At 46.4% G+C, this 20,651-nt stretch overlaps 1 protein-coding gene across 5 annotated transcripts in view; it reads left to right on the top strand.

Moving 5' to 3' along the window:
- LOXL2 (lysyl oxidase like 2) overlaps nt 1–20,651 on the top strand; it is a 98,922-nt gene that overhangs the window by 41,838 nt on the left and 36,433 nt on the right. For all 5 annotated transcript variants that reach the window (XM_073324947.2, XM_073324949.2, XM_073324951.2 and 2 more), the window contains one exon: nt 13,263–13,474. In XM_073324947.2, coding sequence (XP_073181048.1) covers nt 13,263–13,474 — 212 coding nt within the window. The remainder of the gene's footprint in view (nt 1–13,262; nt 13,475–20,651) is intronic.

The following is a 20,651-nucleotide window of genomic DNA, read 5'->3' as shown; positions in this document are numbered from 1 at the left end:
AAACCCGCCCGCAACATAAACCTGTGTCGGGGGGGAGGGGGAAATCTGGGCATTTGTTCTTGCAGCCAAAGCCCAGACAAACATCAATTAAAGTGCAGCCATGTTAAACCAATGGGTTGGTTTAATGCTATAAATTTGCAGTGCTGCTTTCTGCTTGCTCAAGTGGTTCCTTCTGTTTGGGTTGTGGCTGTCACTTTGATGACCTGGGAGGGCGGTGGCTCTGATGGCAGGTTTGGTGGTCCCATGCGGTCTCCTGACAGAAGTTCTGAGTTGGGCAGCTGATAGACCTGAGAAGGCGATATTCTCTGGTTCGGAAAGGGACCGAGGTATAATCTGCTGCAGGTCAGTCTGAGTTTGCAAGTCCATCCAGCAGCAATGGCCTTGTTAGGTTTTCTCATGGGGTACAGTCAACCTCCTTCTATTTTATATTGCCTCCCCTGAAGCAACTTACCACCATTAATGAACTTATCCTCAGAGCACTTCTGCGAGGGAGACAAGTATCCTTCTTCTCTTGGACTGAAGCGACCACTTGTCACAATGAAGAATCTCCATGATACTGCGTACTGCTATTCTCTGTCTCATGTCTGCCAGCTGATCCTCTCCCCTAGCATTTCCCCTTTGTCACCTCCATGCTGGCAACTTACAGTGCAAAGGGTGAGGCTGCTTGTGAAGCCCTTCACTGTGCAGCAAAAGCCTCTGCAATTTGTATTGCATTAGTTCCTAAAAGCTCCCAACATTCACAAAGACCTCATCATGTTAGGTGCTGGGGTCCCTGTCTCGAAGAGCTTATAATCTAAGTAGTGGTCTTCGGGCATTGCTCCCTCAAGGCTCTCATCTTAAGGGAGCTTCCATGTCCTACCTCATCTATATTACCGTGCTTACTTCACATCTGGGACACTGGGATATTCTTAAGTCCATGCTACTCGGCAGAAGTATGTATGGGTGGTTCCATATGTCCAAACCAAGACAGATCTCCTATACATTAGTGCATGGGGAATGGGTGGAGAAATAGTTTGGTTTTAAAAGTCACTTTAAGTATATGGAGTTAGTTGGGTAATGCCTTCGTTGTGATGAGGGAGCCGATAAACTCTTTGTTACCGTTGCTTTAATAAAGGAGAGGAGGACTCTCTGGGGTGCGCGTAGGGCTGTATGGAGACGTTTTTTGATAAAAAGTATAAATAGATGGCCAGTCTGTTGAGTCGCAACCCTCGTGACTTTGTGCTTTGGAAGCAAATACATCTTGGGAAGTGGTTTTTTAGAACTTGACGGTAACTAAAATAAAAAGATGTTTACGTAGCTGTGGGGACAGTGGGATAGGCCAGGCATTTGGAAAAGAAGCATAAATAGAGAAGATGGATGAGGAGGAAGACGGTGGATCAGCAGTAGGTGAATTGTGGCTCTTGCCAACAAGGCTGGAGGACTGGAAAATTCAACCTTTAATTTACTTTCTAAGGTTTTATAAGGAGACAGCATAGCCCAGTGGATAGAGCACTGGGCTGGGTCTCAAAGTGGGTTCTGTTCATGGCATGACCACTGGGCTGCTGGATGATCTTGGGTGAGTCACTTTGCTGCCTTGTGCCTCAGTTTCCCCATCTGTAAAGTGAGGATAATGATAGCTACCTCCTTTTGTAAAGTATTGTGAGATCTACTGATGTACAACATTAGATACAAGCTAGGTATCGCAAGAAGGCGGATGGTGTACCTACTTCTCCTCATGATCCAAAATATAATTAGTGCACATCTAGAATGGAGATGAATTTAAATTCCTACCATCTTATGAGGCTGCATCTTTCCATGTGTGCTGGTTTCACGAGCAGGATTCACACTTACATCTCTCGGGTGGTGATCTCACCAGGAACTTTTGCATTTTGACAGGTGTAAAAGGCCTCATCAGGCCCAGAAATGTATTCCAGTGCTGAGCTCAGCTTATTATTGGCCTGGCTACTCCTGAAGTGGTCATGAGGATGAAGGAAACACATGGCTTGGCCAGTGCTTTGATAATGAGCAGAGCTTTCATTCCCTTTGATTTCCTCATGTAGCTTCCTCCATTTTTAAAACTGCGTTGGAAGGAGCTGGCACCGTAAATGGATCAAACCTACTGCCTGATGTCTGGGTCCAAAAGAAGGATGAAGGGTTTTTCCCCCTGCTAGTCATATCTGTTTAAACAGTTTTGTGAACTAATTTCAGCCAATGGTGTATTTGAGGACTGTTCGCTTTGATTTGCTAGTTGTTACTCATAGTGGTGCGTTTACTTGCAATATATCGTCCAGCCTGATCTCTTTGTGTGCTGTATAGTGTTCTAGACATGGTGTGGTCCCTGGTAAACGAAGGAGACAAAGCTGGAAGTCAAACTGTGTGGAAGTCTGTTTGTCTGTAGTATGCTTTCTTTAATAAATGCCTCCTGCTTAAGGTATGTAATGATATATGGAATCATACTACTAGTATGATTGGTCACCAAGATCACATGGAATTGTTCCTGCTACCTGATTGGATGACTAAAGCTTTCTAAAACAGGAGAACTGTGAGTACAGAATAATCAAAATTCCTGTTAGAGTAGAGACCCTGGGAATGTGTTAATGCAAGTATCCATACAAAGAATAGCTGTTTCCCAAACTTTCATGTGAATATATGCATGTATATTTGTGAATAAATAGGATCATGAACATGGTTGAACCAAATAGCTCCAAGCTACATCCAAACTAGCACTTCCAAGCATTGTTTCTGCAGTTCTCATTTAGCTTTAATGATGGTAACATAATATTAGAATGTACAGAGGCAAAATCCCACAACATGATGAATGGTCAAGGCAGAAATCCCCCTCTGGGCTTAGCTTGACCCTTCGTTTTAGGATAAGTCACCAGTTCAGAACCACTGACTCATAGTTATGTGTTGAAAAGCATTCAGCTTGCTTATCTGTCAATGAGCACAAGCTGCTCAGACTAGATCGTCCTATCAGTTCCTTAGCTGGCTCCCTCATGATGTAGTTGCGTGGGTGTATGTTTAATGTGGCAATTGAGCTTCCCTTCTGAAAAGCCCATCTGTTGTGGTTTGCTGAAGTCCCCTAAGATCCCTTCTCCTCTGGGATCAGTCTTTTTTTTTTTTTTTTTTTAACATTGACGGAAAGCCTGAGGAATGTCAAACTGGGACGGTTCAGCTGGGATGGAAAAAACTAGTTGAGCTGGAGTAGATAATGAAGGAAGACAGTCATTGCTCTTCTAAACAGAACGTTGTGAGCCTGCTAGCTAGGAGGGCAAAATGCATTAGCAGCTATTTACAGAGTAATGCTGTGGGCCCTGGGCCTAAGGATTTTAATTGCAAAAAGGATGTAAACTGTCATTTCTTCTGCTTCCTCTGTAAAAACCAAGGGCTGTTCTGTGCTGGGGATCCAAGAGGGCAAGAGGAGCCTTCTCTATCCTCCCATCTTATGTCCCTGTGCATGGTTTAGTCTGATCTCTGTCCTTGTGCTCCTGTAATCTTGCCAGATTGCAGACCCTTGCCTTGACAGCTCCAGCACGTGCACCAGCTAGCAGGGGTGAGCCGACATGCTGGGGAGCAAATGCTGCACCATTAGGCCAATACTGCTGCTGTGTGCCTTGGAGCCCCGGAGCAGCACCAAGCTGTGGGAGTTTCCAAAAAGCCTAAGGGATTGTGGTGCCTAATTCTTTGGGAATTAGGCACTTCACTCTTGGAAAATCGCTGTCTAAAGCCATGATCTCACCCCTTTGTGGCTATAGCAATACTAAAGGGAATAAACAGGCAGATTTTCTGCCACCTCCCTGATTTTGTTTTGTTTTGCTTTGCTTTTTTTAATGAAGTATGAATAGTGGATCCTGAGGGATGGGGACCAGATTCCCAGGACTAAGAAAGCAGATCCATTCTGATCCGTGCATTAATCTACATCCACATGGGTGTTTAAATGACAGAACTATCACAAGGAGCAAGTTGGGGGAGAGGCGATTAGTGGATATAGAAGGATATGTTTGTTTTGCATAATGCAAAACAGATGGCAAATGGTGACAGGAAAAAATTTGAAGGTTGTGTGAGCCTTTTGCAATTGGATCTAAAGCTGTGAGAAAGCATCTGATTCAGACGGGGGAACCAAACCAGGTGAGATTCACGTGAACTTATTTGAAGCTGGGACTCTTTCTTGAAAACTCACAACAAAACTTTTATTTTTACTGTCTTTTGCACACTCTGAGGCTGAGATTTGTGGTTTGGTAACCACCCTTGGCTGCTGGTTACATGGTAGACAATTGTATCCAAGGCTGTAGAGGAGGAGTGAGGAAACTCAATACAGACTTGAGAAAAGTGGAAGGAAGCAGGAGGGAACAAATAGATGGTTCAAACTGTTACAGTTCTTGGAATTGTAGTTTGATTTATGTATTTGCATTCGAGTAGCTCCTCGAGGTCTCAGCCAAGATTAGGTCCTCATGGTGCTAGGCATTATGCAAACACACACACGAGACAGCCCTACTGTGAAGAGTTTACAATTCAATAGACAAGACAGGCAGAAGGTGGAAGAAAGGAGGTATCATTAACCCGTTTCATGGACTGCATGCTGGGTAATGACATGAGAGGACTCCCTGCTTGTAAAACTCAACTGGCTCTTTATTAAGAGAACTATTTACAGAGATGTTGCAGCTAGCATTCTAGCCATGTGCATGCAGACTGACTTTCCGGTGCTTCCTCCAGAGTCTCCACTCCTGCAACCTGTGCTCCAGATTTCCATAGCCCCATTGTGCAGAAGGGGAACTCAGGCACAGACACACAAAGTGATTTTCCTAAGATCTCACGGGTGTCTGTGGCAGAGTTGGGAACAACCTAGCTCTCCTGAGTCCCAATCCAGTGCCTAGCTTTCCTCCTGTTTACATCAGTCTAGTTTGGAGTGGTGTTTTACTTCACTCAAACCCATTCAGCTTTAGTTGAAAGTGAGTTGTTTTTGGCAGAGCCATTGCTTAAAAACCATAGCCAAAGATCTGTAGGGCTTTCTCTTGTACTTAATCCACTTCCTCCTCCTGCCTTGCTTCAGTGGGGTCTTCATACCTTTCTTGGGTAAAACAGCTTAAATCAGGGAAGAGAAAATCTGTTGCCCTGGCCTGAGGATTACTTGTTGCTTGTGTGTTGGCGCTCTCTCTCTCTCTGTCTCTCTCTGTCTGCCAAAACTACATTTGGATAAAACAAGAAGCGCAGTTTGTGGAAAGGTGCCAGACAAGGAAGGAACAGACTCATTCATCTTGGTGAGTGGGGTTAACAATGCAAGAAACAGGATCGTTTCAGAGAGAAAGTAACGCTACAGATATTAATACAACTGCTAGAGCTGGCTACATATAAAATATACGGGTGGGATGTTTAAGAAGCAGAGAGAGGCTGAGGTTTTGGATCCAGGTTGGGATTAGGCTAGTACTTGAATTCCAAGCCAAAGGGGAGCTGAGGTTTGGGATAGACGGGACAGCATCTCATTCTCAACAGCTGTTGGTGTGAATGGGTGGAAGTCATGCAAAACTGGCTGAATAAAAGCTCCAAAGGGGAGGGCTTGTTATGCAAGAGGCATGGTAATTCAATATGTTCCTCAATTCTCTTGTTTTTATCTGTCCTCCACCCCTGCATCAGGAAGATGGCTATTTGTGAGAACCCTTTTACAGTAAGGGAAGTGTTACCTAATCATTACATGTGGGACTGGGTGAGCCAAGGGTTCTGGGTTTTACTCCTTATGCTGTGCTGAGCCCCACAGCTCCAGATGAAGCACGTGGGTCTCCAGCCTGTCTGAGAATAAGGCCTCAGTTTCCCCATCTGTAAACAGGGTAATATCTGATTAATAAAATGCTTTGGAATCTGCAGACTGGGAAGTCTGGTCTTGTAAGAGGGTGGCTTTATTGCTGGTGCACTGGACTGGGTTCAAGTCCCTGGTCTACCACAGACACCCTGTGTGACCTTGGGCAAGTCACGTAATCTCTTTGTGCCTCAGTTTCCCATTGGTAAAGTGTGGATGATGATCATGCTTCTTTTCTCCCATACTTTTTACCTGGTCTGTTTAGATAGTGAGCTCTTTAGGACACTGACTGTCTCTTGCACTGCGTGTGGAGCCCCTAGCACAGTGAGGCTCCATCTCGCCTCTCGGTGCTAATGTCATACACATCATAATAAGGGTGCATGATTGATTTTCAGTGGGATTCAGGTGCTTCATTTCCTTGGGCTCCTTTGGCAATCCCAGTGAGCACCCAGCACAACAGAGCCCCAGGGGGTTGCTATGTGCTACTATAATAGAAAAATAAATACCGTATTGTTCCCATAAATGCACTCTGTGTCGATTGATCTTTCTACATGTGTATGTTAAATACGACAATAGTTGTTTAAACAAGAAATCTGCTCTGGCTATTAAATGTTGTGGTTCCTTCTGAATTTATGAGGGATCTGTTTTCCGCAATAGCCTGGCTGTTCTAGACATTGGTGTTGGAAGGATAAAGCGCGTGTCTGTCTACTCGCATTGTCACTGACTACGCACCAATTCAAGTGCAACCAACAGAACCCTGCAGTGGGGAGAAACCATTGAAATCCATACAGAGTTGCAGGCATGGAGGCGGGGCATCTTACCAGTCCTTTTAAAGAGTTCCCTGAGAAAGCTGTATTTAGTTGTTTCGATTATTCCCCACCTTGTCCCCCCTTTAGTTTTCCAATGATTCTGCCGTTCTTGATTCTGTCTATGGAAGTTCTGCTTGAGTAATTACTTCAGGGTTAGATCCATGGTTAAAGCAATTGAAGGGTTGTATGGTTACAAATAGATATAGAGAGAACAAACGGGGGGAAATAGATGTGGCTTATACTTGGTCTTCAGGCAGATCATGAAATGATGTTTCGCACTGGCCAGTTATAGCCATTTGGAGATTAAAGTATAAAAGGAGGATTTATTTCCTGCTAATTTGATTTTTTTTTTTTCTCCTTGGCTAGGACAAAATACAAATCAGAACAAATGAAGAGTGGCTCTATTTAAGCTGAGTACAAGTCAGTATGGCTGGCTGGCTGGTTTATGTATTTTGGTGCATGAGCCTCTTCTGAGAGAGGGACGTATGACTGGAGCCAGGAACTCCTGAGTTGTTATCCTGTCTCTGACATGGATTTCTTACATGGTCTTGGACAAGTCACTTAAACTCTCAGCACCCCAGTTTCCCCATCTGTGAAATGGGAAGATAGAGGAATAGTGATGTGCCCAAGTGAGACCGTGGCACATCTGGGAATAGAGAACCCCCAGGGTCCTGACTCCTAGTTCCTGGATCTGGCCAGTAGACCACAACCTCCTTACAATCAGTCACTGGTACAGCTGGGATGTGTGCCTCTCACTCCCTAGACCACTTTCCCACTCCCTAGGACATCAGCACTGTCCCGGGAACAGCTGCAGGACTAACTACAAAAGCAGAACTTTGGCCAGTAGATTTTATTTTTTTAAATAACCTTCCTAAGATTGTAATTCCTTCTCTTGGGGTTTTGTTTGGGTAACTTGGGAGAGTCTCCAATGGGAAATTGCTGGCTTCCGTCTTTGCCTGTTGCTCTACTGTTGGAAATCCCTGGTATGCCCCAGTGAGGCACAGGGTGTTTGTAGCCTTTCCGTGTTAGGATGCTCTCAGCCCTTTTTTTGTTGTTGTGTTTTTCTAACGCACATATTTGTCCCTTGAAAAAACACAGTTCACAGAGCGAATGGTTTAGCTCTAAGGGAGTAACTGGCTCATAGTTGCTGGCTAGAGAAAGGATTGTCTTGTGAAGCCATTGGCCTAGACCTCGAGGTCTGGGTTCAGTTCCTTGGCTCTGCCACGGTGTCTCTTGGGCAAGCCACTTGGTCTCTGCCTCAGTTCCCCCTCTACAAGACAGAGTTAATAACATTCCCTTGCTCCCACCTTTTGTCTGACTTCTCTGTTTAGATGTTAAACTCTTCAGGGTTTTCTGCTACTAGGTTTGTTTTCACGACCTAGCACAATAATATTAATCCCTAGATCTTACCCAGCACTTTTCATCAGGAGCTCTTGAAAATGCTTCACGAAGGAGGTCGGTATTGATATCCCTGTTGCAGATGTGGAAGCCTCCTTCTCAGCTGGGGCCTGTAGGCTGCATCATAAAAATAATGAATAGTTATAATGGAGAGGCAGGGTCTAAGTGGGTGCAATATGGGAACAAGGATCCCAGCTTTTTTGTTGTTGGCCAGGATAAGGACTGGCGTATATTCAACATCTGGGATTTGCACCAGGCATCGTTCAGATGAGACTCACGATTGCTGTTGTGGGCCTTCCTCCCAGGACGAAGGGCATTCTAGAAGATGGCACATCTGGGAGACCGTCCTTTGTTGTAAGGGCTTGTCTCCTCCATCCAGTTGAGTGCAGGCTTCTGAGCTGCAGAACATTGCTGAGTTTTGAAAATTCAAGTAAAATGGAAGCGGCTCTAAATTGGAATATGTGGGTGGATTTTTAACCCTGAAGTTTTGATTCAGAAGTTTTTTTTCAGGGGGCGGGAGGGAGGGGAATAGTCAAGTATAATGAATTGAATACACAGTGAGTGATGCTGATGTGCAGTGATGAGCTGCCAAAATCTTAACAGGTTCCCTCCTCACCCCATGAGGGGTCATTGCCACCCCCTGCCTCCCCGAGACTCCTGCCCCATCCAACCCCCCCACGTTCCTTGACGGCCCCACAGAACACCTGCCCCATCCACCCCCCTCCCCTGGCCCCTGACCGCCCCCAGAACCGGATAGGAGGGTCTCATGGGCCACCGTAGTGGGTGCCCACCCCACCCCTAAGAGCCAGAGGCACCTGCCGGAGGGCAAGGTGGGGAGTCCCGGAGGTGCTTACCTGGGGCAGCTCCCAGGAAGCATCCAGCGGGTCCCTCTGGCTCCTAGGGGAGCATAGCTAGAGCATAGCTGGAGCACCCACGGGGAAAATTTGGGAGGGCTGAGAAGCAGGCGGCAGCTTCCCGCTCAGGCCGAGGGTGGTGGAGGTGAGTTGGGGCGGGGAGCAGTTCCCCTGCATCTCCCCCCCACCCCCCCACCCCAGCTCACGTCTGCCTCCCTGGGCCTGAGCGGGAAGCTGCAGCCTGCTTCTCAGCCTGCCTCAGCTTCCTGCGCGAACAGCTGATTCGTGAGAAGCCTGGCGGGGGGGGCGGAGAAGCAGAGCGGAGGTGAACTGGGGCGGGGAGCTGCCAGTGGGTGCTCTGCACCCACCAAATTTTCCCCCTGGGTGCTCCAGGGCTGGAGCACCCATGGAGTCGGTGCCAAAGGTGCCGCTTTTTGGCCGGTTAAATGTAGAAGCCCTTTTAGAACCGGTTCTCCCTCGCAGAACAACTGATTCTAAAAGGGCTTCTACATTTAACAACCGGTTCTAGCGAACCGGCTCCAGCTCAACACTGCTGACGTGGCTATTTGTGGATAACTTGCTAATAGAGCCGTATGGGGTAGATGTGCTCTACAGTCATAAAAACATAAGAGCGGCCAGACTGGGTCAGACCGAAGGTCCATCTAGCCCAGTGTCCTGTCTTCCGACAGTGGCCAGTGCCAGGGCCCCAGAGGGAATGAACAGAACAGGGAATCAGCAAGTGATCCATCCCCTGTCACCCATTCCCAGCTTCTGGCAAACAGTGGCTAGGGACATCATCCCTGGCCATCCTGGCTACTAGCCATTGATGGACCTACTCTCCATGAATTACCTAGTTCTTTTTTGAACCCTGTTTATAGATGGAGAAGTTCCATTAGGCTACCTAGTCCACTTTCCCTGCTGCCAGTGCAGATTGCTCCCACGGCTCTTATGATCTCAAGTGCTTTTCCCAGTACAGTTTTAGGCTCTGATTTTTTCCAAACAAGATCTGAGGGATTTAGACACCTCGCACCAATTGGAATGGGATGCCTCCCTACCCCTTGTGCCTTTTGAAAATCTCCCCCTTAAATAATAACCTGTACTAGATTTTATATAAAACTTTTTGTCCCTAGATATCAAAGCCTGTTACAAAGGGGCATGATGACATTGTATCCCTTATTTTACAGATGGGCTTTTTTTGTAGATATGTCCAAGGTCACTCACTGGGTCAGATGGGACTAGATCATCCCGTCTGGCCTATCCACTGGGCCGTGATGCTGCCTCAATAGAATCATAGAATATCAGGGTTGGAAGGGACCCCAGAAGGTCATCTAGTCCAACCCCCTGCTCAAAGCAGGACCAATTCCCAGTTAAATCATCCCAGCCAGGGCTTTGTCAAGCCTGACCTTAAAAAAATAGCTCAAGCAATGGCGCTTCCTCTGTATTCAACCTTTCTTTGTCCCGACTGCCTCCCCTCCCCACTAATATAATGGTAAATGGTCAAAATCTGATATGGGCAAATCCTCCCCAACCCATTTTGAAATGGGCTCTTGTCTTCATTATGTAGCTAACGTAAATGATTCTGAACACTGGCTTGACATCAGGAGACCATTTCAGGAAGTGCTCCATAAATACACCCTATACTGACTGACTTTAAGGGCTGAGTACTCCCTTGGCAAAGCTCTGGCCGGGCGTTTGCTGCAAGAAACACTCGGCCAAAGGATCTTGGCCGCTCCTCGTGAAATCTCAGTGGGTAAGAAATGAGGTTTCCTCTCTGGAAATGCCTTTCTATCACCTGTATCTACAGGTAAACCTGCTCCTTGGCAATGTATCCATCTTCAAGGTTAAGAGTCGGGAGGCTTTTATAAGATGGACTGCAAAAAGAGAGTCTAGATTTCAAATCCAGCCTTTGGAGACACAACAAAGTTCTAATACTCCCTGCCAGGACGATATGAAGCTGTGCAGTGTTTCAGGAGACTCTACCAGATCCTAACAGGGAGGAGGGGGCCTCATGGTGCAAATGAGTTTTCCAGATTTGTGCTGAAAGAGCCACACAAATATATAGTCTTGCTATCACCTTCTACTTTGCAATAAGGATCCTGTGCTCTTGCATTGAGGTGCACAGGAAAAAGGCCCTAGTGCCCTATGAGCTGGGATTTTCAAAGGGACCTATTTCAGGTACTCTGGCTATTTAAATAGTGTTAGCCCTATTTTAAAGGGGGGTACACTGAGGCAGAGAGAAGATAAGCAATTTGGAGCAGGGACTGTGTTTTGTTCTGTGGTTGTATAGCACCTAGCATAATGGGGTCCTGGTACATGACCTGGGCTCTTTGGTGCTACTGTAATACACTACATAAATAACGAGAGGTGTAGGCCAAATTTTTTAAAAGTGACCCCTGGTTTTGAGTGCCCCCTTTGAGACACAGTACGGTTGAATGTTAAGCGCCCACAACTGCAGTTTAAGTTAATGGGAGCAACAAGAGGTCAACACCTCTGTAAGATCAATGCCTAGGCATTGTCAAGCCAGTGGATCAAAATGAATGGATGCTTGAAAAAATACAGTCTAAGTGAGTTGCCCGAGGTTACTGAGTGAATCAGTAGCAGAGCCCACCAGCAAATGCAGGGATCTGGGCTGAGTCCCCTCCTCTCAACACACTAGGCCAGAGCCTCAGCCAATTGACTTTGGTGAAGTAACATCTGTTTGCAGCAGGTGAGGATCCGGCCCGTGGCCTGTAGTTTAGCAAGTTACACATGGCAACCACATAACCAAATGCGGGCTCCCTGGATTCTTCCTATCCAGGGCAGATGTGCAGCTTCCATTTCTAGGCAATCCAAACGTGACCTTTCCTGCCTCTAGCAACTTGTATTTTTAATTGATCGCAGTGGATCAAAACAGCACGTGTTCCTTTAAAGTGCTGGGCTTTGTTCACGTTTAAGTGTTTAAACTTGGGGAGGGGAGAGGAAGAATTCCACAGCTGTGATGTAACCATTGGGAACCATGTACTTTTTATACTGTTGACAAGAAAAAGGACTTCTTGAAGTTTTATATAAACTTCCATTAGCTTTTTAATTGCTTGCCACAGTGGATTTTCTGAGTTCTGCTGTACAGTATTCCTGCCCTCACGCAGGCTCAAAATGTTAACTCCATGTGGCCGTTGTGACTCATCTCCTGTCCCAAGTGCATTTCATCTAAAGGAGAAATCCAGTTTGAGCAAACAGCGAGTACACGCAAATAACAATGGGAGAGACCCACTTTTAAGATTTCTGCTCTTGGTGGATGAAAGGAGGGAGGAAGGAAAGCCCAGGGGCTTGCATGCTAGCTTGGGACTTGAAAAATCTGGGTTCAATTCCCTGTCTGCCTCAGGACCTCCTGTGTGTGACCCTGGGCAAGTCACTGTGGGTATGTCTACACTGCAATTGAAGATGTGATTGTAACATGTGCTAATGTTAATCTAGTTAACATGGGTAACAGTAGTAGTGTAGACATAGGGGCATGGGCTAGCAACCTGAGTACTAGCCCGTCAGGGACCTTGGGTACTTGTGGTACCTGGGGTCCATAGTGAGGAAAGTGATGCACAAATACATTGCTGTGATTATATGAATTTCAGGCCCAGCTCACTTTTTATGCTTCTGAGGGCAGATCCTCAGCTGGTGTAAATCCGCCTAGCTCAGGCCCACGCATGTGAGTTAAGGCACAAAGCAAGTCACACCTAAAATGCAAAGACATTAGCTACCTTTTTTCCCCATTACCGCATGCAAAATGCTGCAACACAGTATGGAACGACGCAGCTGTTGCTGGCAAGCACAGAGTGGGCGGGGGAACCATTGCAGTTGGATCTTCAATTGTGCAGACGTTTGTAAAGTTTCCCCTGGTGCTCAGTGGAGAGGACATTTTTAAGCAAGCTGGAAAAACTGAAAATAAAAATATGGCTCTGCTATGGCCAAGGGTGGTGATGTTAAATGAAGTAGACTAAAATAAAAATATTATTTAAACAACAAAAATCTCATGTGAAGGATCTTTTTAGAAACTCCAGAAATGTCCTATTTGTAAAGGTCCATCCGGCCATAATACTTTTTGCATCATATATATATATATATATATATATATGATGTTTTTTGTCCGGGCACATTAAGGTCCTGTACATAGGTAGGTAAAGTATCATCGCTTTTGTAAGCTGGAGAAACAGACACTGAAAGATTAAATGACTTTCCCAGGGTTGCCCAGAAGGTCAGTGGGGGAGTTGGGAACAGGACCTTCTGGACTCCTTGTGCTGACTTTGCATAAGCCGCTTTGTCTTCCCTGGGTCAGTTTATTCAGCTGGAAAACAAGTCAGGTGGAGAACCCAGGTGCCCTGACTTCCAGTTCCCTGAGCTAACCATTCGAACCTGTTGCCTTGCTACAATGCATCCCTAAAATACCCTTTTTACCCTTAGAACATGAACATCCAGGTGGAGGACATAAGGATCCGAGCCATTCTTGCTACCTACCGCAGGCGTGTACCTGTTACAGAGGGTTACGTGGAGGTGAAAGATGGAGGGAACTGGAAGCAGATCTGTGACAAACACTGGACCGCGAAGAATTCCCGAGTCGTCTGCGGCATGTTTGGATTTCCGGGCGAGAGGAAATACAATGTCAAGGTCTACAAGTAAGAGGGGATCTTTTTATAAGCCTTGGTCGTGTTTCCCGAACGCTCAGGCCTTGTTCAAAAATGCAAATTTCAAATTACAGCAGAGACCTAGAAGTGGGCAAACCTCGGCTGGTTGCTTCATTCCTGTGGATCAGATTTTACTTCTGTGTAAATATCTTAAATGTAGGGCACTTCCTTTTGTAACCAGGGGTGCGTGAGGCCAGTTTGAGCCCAACCTTTTGGAGGAGATAAAGTGTAGTATCTGTTTAAAGTCAGATAAAAAGATGGGCTTGGTTCACTAAGTCTTTCTATTTCCAACTACTAGATAGTTCTATTCTTTCTTTGTTTCTTCTGGCATGGGCTCTGTGTGTGTGTGTGTGTGTGTGTGTAACATATGTATATGACTGCGGTCTGAGTCCTGCACTTAGATCTTCATGGTGGCCCATCAACCTCAAAGAGAGCCTGAGCAGGCATAGAGGTCCTTTTGCATAGATCCAGTTGTAGGATCATGGCCAGTGCATGCAGCGAGGGCAGTTTTAACTGATTGGAACTGCAGTAAGCCGGGTCCTTGTTTTGTTTCATAACGCAAGATTCCTCATTCACACGACTGCATAGAATTCAGGGTTTCATACCTCGGATAAAATGTTTACCCAGGGTTTACCAAGCTTCTCTGGCATTTGCCTCTCACCTGGGCTCACCCTCCATAGTTCCTGGGTGTCTGGGCTGCCAACTCACTGAATTTAAGGATTGTGAGTCAGTTGCTAGGAGAAACTTCCCAATAATTCTCCCGCTGCTCAGCTCAACTGGAGTTAGCAGCTTTGGGAGCCCTTCAGTAGCCAGGCTGCTGGCTGCCGTCCTGTATTCAGCACGTTAATTAGCCCTGCTGTGAACAGGGTTAGATGACACACTGCTTGAAATGTCGGTAGCCTGTCTATGCTAGGCCTCCCAACATGGCTGCTGCCCGTGGATCGGAAATGAGGTTAGCAATGGTGGCACGTTGGTCAAGTGTCCCTACTGTAAACAGGGCTTTACTGCTACTTCATAGTGCGCTTTCTTGCAATATCCACGGAGGGCATAAAATGAGGGAAGAGAATGGGGGTTATTTAGTCTGCAGAGAGAAGAGCGAGGGGGGATTTGATATCAGCCTTCAACTACCTGAAGGGGGGTTCCAAAGTGGATGGAGCTCGGCTATTCTCAGTGGTGGCAGATGACAGAACAGGGAGCAATGGTCTCAAGTTGCAGTGGGGGAGGTTTAGGTTGGATATTGGGAAACACTATTTCACTAGGAGGGTGGTGAAGCACTGGAATGGGTTATCTCGGGAGGTGGTGGAATCTCCATCCTTAGAGGTTTTTAAGGCCTGGCTTGACAAAGCCCTGGCTGGGATGATTTAGATGGGGTTGGTCCTGCCTTGAGCAGGGGATTGGACTAGATGACCTCCTGAGTTCTCTTCCAGCCCTAATCTCCTATGATTCTATGATCCCTGGGGAAAAGCATGCAGTGTCCTTTTGGCTGCATGCAGAACAAAACCAGCAGGAATTCTGACTGTCCCCTGCGAGCTAACATGCTGCAGATTTGTTTTTGTCTCCAGCTAGTAACATAAACACATTTTGCTCTTTACAGCTTACAATAAGGCAGCTGCAAAATAGCGTATGCTAAGAAATCATCCAGTTTCTCCCCCCAAGTCTGTGATCTATGGAGCTGGACCAGGGACTAAGCTGGTGGGGGAGGATTTTATTAATAAGAAGCAATAGTTGTCGTTTTTCTGCTTGTTCCTTTAGCTCACAGGAGGGCTGTTTCTCTAGGTTCCTGTTGGAGTTGACTGGCTGCGTTTCATGTTTCTCATTAGTGAGATGAAGATGAAGGGTGGAAAAGGTCCTGGGGTTGGAATACTGTAAAGCGGCAAAGCAACACAAATAAAATGCCCAAACTAGAATTTTTTTTTCGGCGTCTAAGGGATACGAGCAGTGAGGTAGTAATTGCTACCAGGTGGTCTCATGTTTTGTTCTGGACTATTGGAGTAGAGGAACACATGTTTCCATCCATGCCCGTTTTCCTTCCTGAGCTAAAGAGATACCTCCTCTCACAGTCGTTGTTGTGCTCCTGCACTGCACATCAGAATCACATAATCAATTCGCTCTAATAAGACAAAGCAGATCCTTCCTGCTCTGCACTTAGAGGTGTTTCCAAGAAGGATGGTATCATTTTAACGGTTGGAAGCAACTGTACTTCCTAAATGATGGCTTGGTAACTTTCCTTCATCAACATTCCTTCATCCCAACTTTCCTTGGTAACTTTCCTTCATCCCTTGTGCCAGGGAGATTTAGGCTAGATATTGGAAAGCTTTTCCTAACTAAAGGATAGTTAAGCACTGGAACAGGGTTACCTAGGGAGTGTGTGGAATCCCCATCATTGGAGGTTTTTAAGAACGGGTTAGACAAGCACCTGTCAGGGATGGGCTAGGTATACTTAATGCTTCCTCAGCATGGGGGGATGGACTTAGAGCAGGGGTTCTCTAACTTTGTTGCACTGCGATTCCCTTCTGACAACAAAAATTACTACATGACCCCAGGAGGGGGGACCAAAGCCAGAGCCCACCCGAGCCCTGCCAAAACCCAAACCCTCCCGCCCCGGGCCGGGGGCTAAAGTCTGAGCCTCACCACCCCAGGCAGGGGGCCTGTAACCTGAGCCCCACCACCCAGGACTGAAGCCAAAGCCTGACCCTGGGTGGTGGGGCTCAGGGTTTGGCCCTGGGAGGTGAGGCTCGGTCTTTGACTTCAACTTTGGCCCCGGACTCCAGCCAGTCTAACACCAGCCCTGGAGACCCCATTAAAACTGGGTCGCAACCCACTTTGGGGTCCCAACCCACAGTTTGAGAACCGTTGGCCGAGATGACCTCTTGAGGTCCCGTTCAGCCCTACAATTCTATGATTCTGTGTGCATCATGTCCACCAAGATGCCTTTGGTCTCTCTGAGGTGAGGGTCGTGTTTCTAGGTACATGTAGTATCTTTCCATATGTTATCTATTAAGGATGGGGTTATTTACCTTGAAGCCTTGTAAGCTGAATCTTGTGTGCAGGTGCACAGTTATGGATGGGATAAAGTATGCTCTGTCTGTATAGATATATACTGGGTATACGGGTGTGTGTGTGTGGATTAGGATATTCAGATCAGGGATTTTTGCATATTTCTAGTGCATAGAAAAATAAATAATACCGCATCATTAACCCGATTTTACAGATGGGAGAAAAATAAGGCAGAGAGATTGAGCCTAATTTTCAGAGGTGCTGGGTATCACACTTTGAGTTGTGGATACTCTAAATACCAGCCTCTGCGTGACTGTTCTAAAGTCACACAGTAAGTCACTGGCTGAGAACCTGGCGCCTGTTCCCCTGCAGTCTCCCCCTTGTATCTGTTTCAGGCCTATCTACAGGTAAAAGGGAGAACTGGTATATGAGCTGTTGACACCCAAATAAAGATATTTGGAAAATGTGTTGAATATTTTCCACAGTGTTGGAACAGCCTGGGGTGTGATTGTGCCAAAGGGAGGAGACGTTTGAATTGTGTTTTGTACTTTTCCTAAGTACAGATCTATCAGACTGACAGTTTTATTGGATTGTCACATCTAAAAGAATTGTTTCCCTTCCCATGGCATGGCGTGTGTGCCCAAAGTTACTGGAACCCTGCATTTAATGCATTAAGACTCCTTATTAGGGCAAAGCTGTATTGAATAGTGGCCTGCCAGGACTAAGTAAAACTCCAAGTGTCCAGCCCCGTGGGCCTTGTAAAATCAGGGCTAGTGTCTTCAGGGGTAGTTTCTGCTTCGATCACTCTAAAGTCCTGCTCAGAAATCCAGGTCATCTGTGATATCCTGCAAATCCAGGGCTCATCCTCCTTTCTGTAGCTCAAGGGTCGGCAACCTGTGGCATGCGTGCCAAAGGCGGCATGCAAGCTGATCTTCAGTGGCATTCTGCTGCCAGCCAGGGTCCCGGCCCCTAGCCCCGCTCAGTCTGCTGCTGGCCTGGATGGATGGAACCCCGGGCTGGCAGCGGGATGAGCAGGGTTGGCAGCCGGGACCCCAGACTGGCAGCAGGCTGAGCGGCTCAGCTCGCTGCCGGGCTGGGGTTCTGTCTGCCGCCCGTGCTGCCGGGCTGGGGTTCTGTCTGCCGGCCCCTGCCAGCCGGAGTCCTGGCTGCCTGCCCCGCTCAGCCTGCTGCTAGTCTGGGGTTCCGTCGGGAGGGCCCCTGTAAATGTAAAATTTATTACTGGCACGCGAAACCTTAAATTAATGAAGACTTGGCACGCCACTTCTCAAAGGTTGCCGACCCCTGCTGTAGCTTATTCTGCCCACCTTTGAGTCCTATTGCATAGTGGTTTGTGGAAGGAAAGATTTCATCCCTCCCTGGTTATGTTGAATGAGCCTCTTTCTCAACTGAGTATCAAGCCCTGTAGAGTTTTTCTCATGTCTCAGGCTTCGCGTGGCATAATTTGTAACTAGCCTTTTCCCGAGACTGAAACCCTTCACACTGTTATCCCGCAGCTGGGTAACCGGATTTCAGATCCGGTTTCTAAACCGGCTTCATAATACTGCAGGTTAGGGATTGCAAACACCCCCTTCTAGACCCACAGTAATCCCCTTTCCTGCTAACTGCAGCTTGGCGGGCTGAGCTAGCAGATATTCGGCTTTGCTTCTGCACCATGGTGGGAGGTGAAATAGTTTGCGGATAGATCCTGCTTGAAAGAAAACAACTTAGCTCATCATCTCTTGCTGCCAAAATTTTATTCCTCAATATAACTTAGCTTCTCCATTTGATGGCACAATTTCTGTTAAACAAACCTCAGTACATTTTCTATGCTTCTGTTGCTCCTTCAAAGCTATTTATTTAAGAGCTTTCATAAATTCATCTCCCAAACCCCTGTTCTGGTGGTGGAAGGGGAACAGTATTAGTTCCATTTTACAGGTGGGCAAATTGAGGGAAGATAGGTTTATGTTCGGATATCCTGAACCTCTGCAACTCTCACTGGACTGAGCAGGAGCTCAGTCCAAGATGGTCAAGAGAGTATAAGAGCTGGGAATAGAACTCGGGAGTTCCTGCCTTTCTGACCTGTATTCACATCAAACCATTCCTTTCTCATCTGTGGTTGAGAGCTGCCCTCAACCTTAAAATCATAAGATCATAAACCTGTGTTTGAATTTATGGGGTAATGCATTGCGCCCCTCTCTGGAGAATAAACCTCTGCTGGTTTTTGCTGGGAAAGAAAGATCCCCAGTAGGCAGAAGGCAACAGATCTGGCAGCTCCTCTACCCTGCTGCGCAAGGCTGGAGAAAGGATACTTGCTAACTTGTGCAGATGCCTGCCCCGGGGAAAGTTAGTCAGGGGAGGAGATTCTGTCTTTCAGCAGAGCCAGAAACCGGTGTCTCAGGCCCACTGAATCCGAGGGGAGAGTATTTGATTGATTTTTCCTGTTAATCCATCTGAGGACAGGATTAGCTCCCCATAAATTCCCGAGGATGCTCCATGCTTACCTACAGCAGGTGGCCAAAATAATCGGTTCTGTTCATTATTACCATGGAGGAATTTTCCCCAGTGACTTTAGCTGGCTGTAGCCAATGGTTTATGCTCTTCTGCAATGAAAGCCGTTTATGTGGACCCTTGCCCCCTCTCACACCATTCCTAACAAAGCAGGATTGCTCTCAGCTGAATCTTGAGACTTCCCTCATACTTGTGTTGTTTCCATTACAGCTGATAGAGAGACAGTTCAGTGGATGGTGAAGATCAGTTTTTAATGACCCATTAAAACACACTCAGTTGATTATGTCTCTTAAACTCTCAGGACCTGAATCTTTATTCATATCCCTTTGGCTTTGGTAGAGTTACTCCTGATTTATGCCAGTGAAGTTTGGATAGGGTCCTTTCTGTATCATCAGTGCCAGATAGTCTTCAATAGCCTATTGGGTAGCCTAGGGAACTGTAAAGTAAACTTTACTCTACAACCTTTGAAAATCCAGAATCTGTCAAGGGAGGTGAGCTGACAAGAAGCCCAGGGCATTTCCTGGGTATTAATAACCAGTTTACCAAGAGCTATTAATGTAAATACCTCAAGAAATTCCTTGGGAATGAGATCATTATTTGCTATAAGACATCCCTTCATATGCTATTATAAGGCAGACCCACGTCCTTTGCCTGCTTGCAAAATTAATGTAACTCTTTGCACGTGTGTGGCAGGTCAAGGGTTTCCCGTGCACATGCTTATAATGCTTGCATTTTTCTAATACACCAACAAAAAAAACTGAGGCCAGAACAGCCGGCCCTCATGAGTACAAATGTCTCAATGTAGGGCCAGATTCTGATCGACATTATACTGTCCGGAGTAACGTCAATGAAGTCAATGTTCACTGAAGTCAGTTTTATTCTCGATTTTTACCGTGGTATGACTGACTACAGAATCTGGCCCCTTGTTTGCATTCCAAAGTGATCAGTTATTAACTTTGGTGTCACTTCTGCTGGGATTTTTAGATGCCTAAGGGAGTTAGGCACCCAACTCTCGCTGCCTTTCAATCCCAAGCTTCAGTCTAAAGTGGAACTGGATGTTCCTGTTATGGAAAGGCTGGCCCAAACCTATCAGCTGTGTTTCCTTATCTCCCCTGATCGGCCTGCTGTGCGTGTTTGTTTCTAAACAGGATGTTGATTTTGTTACTTTTGTGCTCTAGCTGGTGACTCCCTTTTAAACTTGTGCCAGGGAGACTTAGTTGGGGGTGGAGATGGATGGTGGAATAGAGCTGTTTGAAAGGTTTTTTATTTTAATTTTTGTAATTTCAATGAAATTTCGAAGTTTTGCTATCACCCCTGCCTCCGAAAACCAAACAAGGCTTGACTGATTTTGTCCTGGGTTTCTATCAGTTTGACTTTTAAATTAATTGTCTATCAGTTTTGGGGCTAAATTTAGTGGTGGGGAAAGATTTTATTTTTGGTTTGACCGCCTTGGAGGCCTTTATGTACAAGACTGACATGTTTCCCCTGCACGGCTCCGTGATGATCCGGAAGGATCTGGCTCTAAGAACGTGACCGCTCCGTATCAAGGAGCCATTGCAGCCTAGACACCTCTGCTGAGACTGACAACAAGGATGAGCAATTTGAACCAACTGCTGAATGGTGGATTGTCCTTTTGGACAGCTGCCCACTGGGAAATGGACTG

Source organism: Lepidochelys kempii, chromosome 26 (genome assembly GCF_965140285.1).
Source record: "Lepidochelys kempii isolate rLepKem1 chromosome 26, rLepKem1.hap1, whole genome shotgun sequence".
NCBI classification, from domain to species: domain Eukaryota; kingdom Metazoa; phylum Chordata; order Testudines; family Cheloniidae; genus Lepidochelys; species Lepidochelys kempii.
This window is presented reverse-complemented; position numbering and strand designations above follow the sequence as displayed.